The 9571-nt window shown below is 44.9% G+C and overlaps 1 protein-coding gene across 5 annotated transcripts in view; it reads left to right on the top strand.

The window, feature by feature from the left end:
• Nucleotides 1-4202, top strand: part of LOC143667189 (uncharacterized) — a 289857-nt gene extending 285655 nt beyond the window's left edge. For 2 of the 5 annotated variants that reach the window (XM_077141127.1, XM_077141126.1), the window contains one exon: nucleotides 297-481. In XM_077141127.1, the coding sequence (XP_076997242.1) occupies nucleotides 297-358 (62 nt within the window). In that variant the 3' untranslated portion in view covers nucleotides 359-481. Of the gene's footprint in view, nucleotides 1-296; nucleotides 482-2615 lie in introns of those variants that run through there. The other 3 variants (XR_013167939.1, XR_013167938.1, XM_077141130.1) reach the window with 3 other exon arrangements.
• Nucleotides 4203-9571: the final 5369 nt, after the last annotated feature.

Raw genomic sequence — 9571 nt, 5'->3', positions numbered from 1 at the left:
CCTTCTTGTTATTCTGTCCTTGCCTCTAGCTATCTTCTGCCGCCCTTGCCTAGCAACTACCTTTTAGCTTGTGTAATTGGCTCTTCGAACCCCCTACCCTCTCCCCTACTCCCCCCCCCTTGTTCAACTGTATTTAACCTAAGCTCCCTGTAGCCTCGGGGTCTTTAGAGCACTTGAGCCGCTTCGGTACCTAAGCTCTTACGATGTAACAATAAAAAAGCTTTGTGCTGATTAATTGGCCTTTGGCTCAAGTCCTTCAGTCCCCTAGCTGAGACGGCTAGGTTTCGCTTACCCAGGTTTATTTCCCGCGAGCTCGCCCCCTAATTCACCCAGTGCTCCAGTCGCGCGACCCGGCTGAAGCTATCAGCGGCAATTGGCGCCCGAACAGGGACCCCTCCGTTTCCGCCTGGACACTGGAGATCCTAGGACCACGGAGCCAAGGTAAGCATCTAGACTCTCTCGCGAAATAAACGCCGTCCTAGGATTCATTCTTATTCACGCAGAGTAGTCCTCCTAAATTCAAAATGGGTTCATCTCTTTCTAAAACCCAGGTCCCCCAAGTTAGAGCGCTGGCCGCTCTGCTAAATACCCATAGGTGTAAAGTTTCAGCCCGGCAGCTGCAAGTTTATTGGGATCTCCTGCTGCCGTTTAACCCCTGGCTACTAACCAGTCCACTTTGGGCCCCAGCTACCTATGATCGATTAATTGCCAGGGTCACAGACGAAATGGAGCATGAAGGCAAGCGTTTTCCTCCGGAGCTTCTCCCCACGCTAATCACCATCCGCTCTTGCCTACAAGGCTCCTTGCCCCCCACTGATGGCCGGCCGAAACCAACTAAAAGCGTCACTACAGCAGCCGCTGCAGAGACGCAGTCCGGCTCTAAGTTGGAGCCCGACTCCGACGCTAAGTCCCTCCTCAAACAGCTTGAGGAATGCCTCGAAAGGCACCCGCCCCTACAGGACTATGGCGGAGAGCCTCAGGGCGGATAAACTAACTCCACCCTTCCGCCTTCTTCCCCATCATCCAAACCAGAAAAGGGCCGTAGCCTTTATCCCGCCCTCCCGGAGGAAGTGGAGGCGGGACGTCCTGTCCCCTCCTCCCTACCCTCTGGCCCTCCCCCGGCTGCCTAGCAACACCAACCCCTTCTTCCCGAAAGCGCAGCCGCAGTTTTACGCACCCCCCGCCACCACCTTATGCAGGGCCGTGCACAAAACTATCACCATCTCGTTCACCCCGGCCGCCCTGTTACAATCCCACAGGCGGCAACCCCCCCTCGGGTCCAGGGCAGCTCTAGCCCTCGGTCCGGCCGCTGCCGCTGACACAGGCAGCACTCTTCCCCATTAATCTCACCCCATCCCCGCAACGCCCATTCCCGTGAGTTCCCCACAGTGAGGAAGATATAAAGCGACTGCTCAAAGCAGGCAAAGAGGATGGGCTTACCGGTCCCTACGCTACCCAGCAATAGTCGCTCCAAAGAATTAGAGCCTCTTCAAAAGAATCCTACTTGCCATAATTTTCCTGTGCATCATCGTGTTTTAACCTGCTCATTTTCTTCCTCTAGGTGCTAACCTGCTTATTATTTTCAGTAAAACTGTTTTTTCTAGCACACCCCTCCGGAATTCCCACCTGGCGACTCCTCCCTGTAACACTTCTAATTTTCTACACAGCCACTTCTGCAAAACCTCCTGAAAGCGAAGTGTGAGCCGCAATCTAATATCCCCCAGGATTACTGTTTCTCACTCCTAATTCCTCCATATTTCCACAACCTTTTGTTAATAATTGCTTACTAGATCTCCCGTGCGATCCCAATGTCCTCCCCGCTAGTGCGCCTCTCAACCTATCATCATTCCCCAATTTCTCCCCCCCTCCTGAAGCCCTAACGATTAACCTTACCTTTTTGCAGAATTCGTCAACGCAAGCCATCCCCGAAGTCTCCCAGCCAAACAACAAACTACTAAACCTCACGTTCACTAATCTTTCAGGACAAGCAGAAAACGGGCTCCCGTGTTCTCCTCAATGGCCTAATTGCATCCACCTTATCTACTCCCGAACCATAAGCGCAAGTATACTCCGTGAGAACAAGTCAAAAGCCCTCCTTTTCACAGGACCTTGGCCAGCTAGAGGAACTACACCCGGATACAACCGAACTCGCCCGCACCCACCGGTGCGGCCCCCAGTTCCCCTCTGCTCACCTGGCAGCTTTACACCCTCAACTTCCTTTACAGAAATCCTGTGGCTTCCGTGTCATTCTCCCCCTCGAACTCACAACTCCTCCAAATATAACTTCTTCGTTCCCTATAGCCCCCCCTTTCTTAATGGTACCAGCAGTTTCACCCACCTCTCTCTCTGTGGAAACCTCAGCTGCCTAGACCTGCGCCCCTTCCTCGGAGCAACCGAATCCCAAGGGCGCCTGGTCACCTTCAACAGCACCCAGCAGCCCCCAACTGAGGGTAACAAGGTTACCGGTCCGGACTACTATGCATTTAATGTTTTAGGTGGCGAAAACTTCACTTCCACGGTCTTTTTAAGTCCTCCATTCTATTTCTTTACCTGCTCAAACTATAGTCGCCCTAACACATGTCACCTACTTAACTACCTTAATGCCTCTTTCTCAGTAGTTTTCATAGTACTTCAACCTAGACTCCTGTAGATCCCGCTCAACGCGACCAGGTGGGTCGCTCCTGCACTGCCCATGGACAGCTCCGTCACTCAGCTCAGCCCACACGCGAAACGAGACTTCGGAATCACCGCCGCCATCTCTGCAGCCATCATCGCCTCTATAGCAGCAGCCATCACCGCAGCCGTCACCCTCACCCAAACATCTACCACCGCTGAAGTGCCGTGCAGACCGGACTCAACACCCTTACTCCCCAGGCCATATCTACCCTGCGGCAATAAATAGACTTACTAGCTTTATATGCCAAAGCACTGTATGAGGCAGCCGCCTCTACTTTTGATAGACGTTACCCCTTCTCCCGCCTCTGTATCACACCTGTCCTCGTCTATACCTCTTAGCCCCGTCTCACCCTGCGTGAGTGGTCATTCTCTGCCTATAATAAATCTCTCTGGAACTAGGCGCACAGCCTACTAACTCAACTTCTAAACATAAAAAGCTTGTCTGTACCCAAACTCTCTAGCTCTGTCCTTACAGACCTCCTCCGCAAGTTTCTTCCTTCTGTCAACTCTCTAATCTCATCTTCTACGGCATTATGCTAATAATCCTCATCTGCATCTTCTTCCTATTCTAGTGCCTTTTCTCAAAAATACCTCACTATAAACGACAAACTCAACTCCTAGCCCTAGCTACTCTTAAGCTCCAAAATCCCTTTGCCGATACAAACAATCGTCGGCAAACACAGGTTTGGCTGGCTAAGTCAACTCACCCTCAGGACTGACCACCCTGAGGTCTCAGTGCAGTTCCCGAGACTGGTCCTCTCGTGGAGCCTGCACCACGCTGCTGCCACTCTGGCCATGCCTACCGTGTGCCTCTGCCACTTCCATACTCCCTCCATTCCCCTACGGGGGCTGCATGTAGTCAGAGTACGTGCCTCTGGGGCCAGCTGGCTACCAGATGGGTACCGCTGGGTGCAAGGCGAAGCACTGCAGAAGACGGGCTGCTCAAACAGGCCTCCTCTGGCTCTTCTGGGGCACATGAGATCTGCATAAGGGTCGGCTCAGCAAATACCCTTCCCCTGAAATTCTGAGCCCCACATGTAAGGGGGATCTCATCCCTACCCCTCCCAGCAAAGGTTAATGCCCACCACCTGTCATGCAGGTGAGCCTTTAAAAGAAAAAGGAGAGGAATTGTGGCATATTTCTCTGGGATTGGAGCCTAGTCATACTTAAAAATTGTCAATCATTTCTGCCTTCTCTCCCTGCCTCTCATGTCTGTAGCCTAACTCACTGTTCTCCCTTCCCCCTCTCATCAGAAACCTCCCATCTCAGTAGCTTATCTCAAAACTACAAGCCTTCTTGTTATTCTGTCCTTGCCTCTAGCTATCTTCTGCCGCCCTTGCCTAGCAACTACCTTTTAGCTTGTGTAATTGGCTCTTCGAACCCCCTACCCTCTCCCCTACTCCCCCCCCCTTGTGCAACTGTATTTAACCTAAGCTCCCTGTAGCCTCGGGGTCTTTAGAGCACTTGAGCCGCTTCGGTACCTAAGCTCTTACGATGTAACAATAAAAAAGCTTTGTGCTGATTAATTGGCCTTCGGCTCAAGTCCTTCAGTCCCCTAGCTGAGACGGCTAGGTTTCGCTTACCCAGGTTTATTTCCCGCGAGCTCGCCCCCTAATTCACCCAGTGCTCCAGTCGCGCGACCCGGCTGAAGCTATCAGCGGCACCTGGGTGCTGAAAGTTGGGGTGTTGCGACAGGGGAGGTGAAGGTGGGAAGGGGTCCAGCGGCTGTGGTGTAGAGATCTGCCGCTGACAGTTGCTAAGTGGGGGTGTTAAGGTGGATGGGTGGGAAGGGGGCCCGTTCACTGGATGTCAACTGGAAAGGCACATGGCAACATGTGCTAGTTTTCTCTTCAGGAGTCTTCAACAGCTTCCCTGAGGCTCTGTCTATTCTATTGGCTCTTTCAGTTCTGGTGGCTCTCTAACTTTTTCTAAAATGGTTCCCTCTTAAAGGACTCCAGGAAGAAACCCCACCTTGAATGAGTGGGGACACATCTCCATGGAAACCATCTAATCAAATTTTGCCACCCACAGTTGGATGGATCACATCTCCTTGAAAACAATCAGAAAGGTCACATCCAGAAATACTGAATAAGGATTAAAGGCCATGGCTTTTCTGAGGTACACAACCGATTCAAACTGGCACAGGCCTATGTTGTATGCCTACATCTCCTACTTTATGCCAGTATACATCAGGTTTACACAGTCATTGACTATTTTAGATCATCACCAAGTCTTATGGTGATTATTTAATGTCTATCTATATATCTCTCATTTTGTGACATTAGGGAAAACCTTCATTTAAAAAAATCTATATTGTACAGAAGCACACGTCTTTATTGTTACCAGACCAAAAAAAATTTATGGCTTATTTGGTGTTTGAAATTTGTGGTGCAACTTAACTGTTAGGGCCTGAAAAATGAATGAGGCATGGCTATTAAATATTTTTAGTAAAATGTTGCTTTCATCTTTTGCAGAACATGTAGAATATGCTCTTGAATTTATTAAATATGTTTTTAAAAGTTAGAAATGTTTTCTTAGGGTAGTTACAATGATTTTCAATCAAAATTTATTAGTCTTCTTGGGCATAACATAATTTCTAAGAGTGCTTCATGGGTTTGTCCTGATACAAGGCCATAAGAGCTGTAAGTAAGTAATTTCTTGTCACTTTCCCTCTGTTTTAATATGCCAAAGCTGCCTGAATGCAGTATACCAGAGATGGATTGGCTTTTAATAAAAGGGGATTTATTTAGTTAAAAACTTATAGCTCTTCAGTGGAAAGGCAGCTAACTTTCATCTGAGGTTCTGTTACACGGGAAGGCACAGGATGACATCTGCTAGCTTTCTCTCCTGACTTCTGGGTTCCAACACTTTCCCCAGAGTGATTTCTTTTTGCATCTCAAGATGTCTGTGCTGAGCTGCAAATGTCAAGAGGAGGTAGGCTGAGTTGCTTGGGGTGTACTGCATTGAGATCTCTTCTGACCTCTCTCTTTTCAGCCTCAAGCTAATTAAAATAAACACCACTTATTGCAGAAGGCACTCCCCTTAGCCAACTGCAGATGTAATCAGCCATAGATGAATTCACATCCTAATGACTCAAGTCCACAGCAACAGAACTAGGCACCATCACCTAGCCAAGTTGACACCTGAACCTAACTACCTCACTCTTTTAAAAAGAGATTTAATTGTGAGATAGGGTTATAACTGTCTGTTACAATTATGGGTTAATGCTAGCTGTCTTCCAAATGATTCTTTGGTTAGACAGTATTGCAGTAGCCTTTTAGCTCTGTGGTGGGAAAATTATAATTTTGTAGCAGATAGCCCAATGGACTATCAGCTGGAATACTGGAAGCACCACCAGTTTCAGTTCAGACAGTCAGAGAGAAGTGTCTCCTGGATGACTTGCCAATAAATGTTGCTGGGTTTTGGCTTCAAGGTTCTTAGTCACAGTGCAAGGAAGAATTCAAAGGCACAGAATGAGAGTAAGCAGGCAGAAAATTTACTAAGAGCACATGTGAGAGCATTAGCATTTCCTTACAGACTGGATATGAACACAGACTATTTATGTCTTTTATTTACACAGAAAATTACAGTTTATTAGTAGAGCTGTGGCTTTAAGAAATTGGAGTGCTGTTACAAACAGTAAGGTGATCAAGTTCTATTGGATACACAGTATGTAAGTTCATCCCAATTTTGCTCTAGAAATGACAAAGTTTGTTAGAAAAAATAACTTTCTTTAAATAATTCTATGTCCCTAGATACAGTTATTCCAAAATTGTGCTCTGTAAATTTGCACTGCAGTATATTAAATGTTACATAAAAGAAGTTTTAAGAAGTATATTCAGAAAACAGTGAGATAAAAAAAGTTGAAAAAGTTTATCACAGGATTTCTAAGAACCTTGATATGTTAATGTGAATTGTGAGACTCAAAGAAGGTAAATAAAAATCTGTTTGATTTGGGAACTCTATTTTATTGAGCACTTGGCAAGAGCTAGTGTTCTGAAAAATACACTTGGGAAATGCCAAGCAAGTATAATCTCTTTTCAAGTACCAGTATTTCAAAATACAAGACAACCAAGCTAATCTTCATTGGAAGTGACCAAATTAAACATTCCTTTAACTTTTTCTAGAACACCTAATTTTTTGTTTTGTTTTTTAATTTTTTTATTGACAAAATGTAACAATATACAAGCATGAACATTCTTAACAAGTGAACATTCCATTCTGGATATATTATCAGTGACTCACAATATCATCACATAGTTGTATATTCATCACCATGATCATTTCTTAGAACATTTGCATCACTCAAGAAAAATAAATAAGAAAAAAGAAAAAACTCATACATACCATACCCCTTACCCCACCCTCTCATTGACTGTTAGTATTTCCATCTTCCCAATATATTTTACTTTGTTCCCTATTTTTTATACCCCTTATACTTCCTTTAATTGTTCACTAGGATTGCAATCTACTTAATTTATTTTAACATTTGTTCCCCCTATTATTTATTTATTTATAATTCACATGTTTTACTCATCTGTCCATACTGTAGATAAAAAGAGCATCAGGCACAAGGTTTTAATAATCACACAGTCACATTGCAAAAGCTGTATCATTATACAATCATCTTCAAGAAACATGGCTACTGGAACACAGCTCTACAGTTTCAGGCACTTTCCTCTAGTTTCACTAATACTATTTATGTTTTTTTTAAAATTCCTACCACATGGACTTCTTTTAAGATGGTGAAGAAGGAGAGGCTGAGGTCACCCTGACTCCATGAAACAATGAGAGACACATTAAGAAAAATGACTGAAACAGTGGTTCCAGAGTGTGAGTGATCATGGAGCATCTTCTGCCCTGCATAGAGAGGCCCAGTGCAGAAAAAAGGAGAAATTGGGACACAGAGAATGGGGTGAATGTGCATGGTCATGACTCTGCTACCCCTGAAGCTGCCTTAGAAAGATTCTTCCTTTGGGTTCATAACTGGGAGTCCCTGTGGGGACTTTGGAAGATAACAGATGTCCTCTTCCTGTGCACAGACTCCACTTGGTTAAGGTAAGTACTTATTCCCCAAACTTATGATGTGCTGCTGTAAGCAAACTATTTTTTTCTTGCATGGACTGGGAGGGTCTTCTCCAGGGAGGAGGGGAAGACATGGGGTGTGCCAGTCTAACAACCAACAAGTGAAAGAGACCTGTTTGGGTCTTGGTGTTTCTCCATTCTCCCTTCTTAAGAGTACAGGTGTGTTTGGATGGAGAGGAGAGGCCAAGGAAGACTGCTGAGCTGAGCATCATGACTGGCCTCCAGATGTTTGTAGACTGACTGTTGACAATGAAGCTGAAATGCCCAGTCCCTCATCCTGGAGTCATCACTGGGGGGAGTCTGGGGGCCACTAGATCCATTGGAAGCAAAGGAGAAGTCTCCATTTGGGTGCATGCCACTTATCTCCCAACCCTGGAGTTGGTGGACTTCCAGCATGTGCTGGAATCGGTGGCCCTGGCTGGAGTTTCATCAAGTTTTCATGTGATTTGACTGGCATCTATAGTTGGGGCCAAGAGGGCCTAAAGGGATGAGAGGGCTCAAGAACATCATCTGCTGGGGGAGAAGAGTAAACTCCAGCTGACCAACTGCCTATCTTCCTCACTCTCAAACAAAACTCTAACTAGAATTCCACCCATGCCCATCCCCATTGAGATTATGGTCTTGATCTCATGGGGAAAGACTGACAAAACAAATCCAAAAGGGGCCTTCAAAACTATTGTAAGTAGATACAGAATCCTAGATGTGGGAAAGAAATAAATCTACAAAACAACCTTATTAGGACATTAAAATGCCCTATCCATAATAGATCATAAAGCATGTGAAGGACCACACAGATATTGCTCAGCCAAATGACCAAATTAAATCACCCAAGGGGACACAGGATTTGGAGTGGCTGAATAGGCTTGGTCAGAATGAGGTAAAAGACATCAAGAAGACACTGGGGAAACAAAAAGAAGAGGCAAATATGGGTCAGCCAAATGTCCAAATTAAATCATGTGAGGGGACTCAGAATTTAGAACAATTAGTTAAGATTTTTCATAATGACATAAAGGATATAAAAAGACACTAGAAGAGCATAAAGAAGAACTTGAAATAATAAGTAGAGAAATATCAGACATCACAAAGATTAAAGACATTGTAGACCAAATTAAAAACATATTAGGGACCCACAACAGTAGATTTCAAGATACAGAAGAAAGAATAAGCAAACTAGAAGGCATGACAAATAAATTTAAATATTCAAAAGAACAAATGGCAGGAAAGATGGGAAAAATACAACTTGATTTCAGAGAAATGATAGACAACATGAAGTGCACAAATATAAGAAATATTGGTATCCTAGAGGGAGAAGAGAAGTGTAAAGGAATAAGAAGGCCAGTTGAAGATATAATGGGAGGAAACTCCCCAACCCGTATAAAAGACATAAATATCCTAACCAAACAAGCCCAACAAATCCCAAATGAATAAATTCAAATAGGCTTAGTCAAGGACATATGCTTATCAGAATGTCAAATCTTGAAGATAAGCAAAAAGTCATGAAATCAGCAAGAGAAAAGAGATATATTACATATAAGGGAAGTTATATAAGACTGAGCTCAGACTATTCAACAGGTATGATGGAGGTGGAGAGGGCAGTGACATAATATATTTAAGCAGTTGAATGGAAAGACCTCCAGCCTGATCAGCACATGGTCAGCCTGCCACCTGCACAGCAGTAACCATAAAACCTAGTACATAGCCACATGGTGGAAAACTGGGAATAAGCAAAGCAGCCAATGGGCTGAATTAAAGACTGTATGGATGGTCATTGTTTAGGAACCAGGAGATGCATTAACTATTTGTGCTGACA

The sequence above is a fragment of the Tamandua tetradactyla genome, chromosome 23 (genome assembly GCF_023851605.1).
Source record: "Tamandua tetradactyla isolate mTamTet1 chromosome 23, mTamTet1.pri, whole genome shotgun sequence".
Classification (NCBI taxonomy): Eukaryota; Metazoa; Chordata; class Mammalia; order Pilosa; family Myrmecophagidae; genus Tamandua; species Tamandua tetradactyla.
This window is presented reverse-complemented; position numbering and strand designations above follow the sequence as displayed.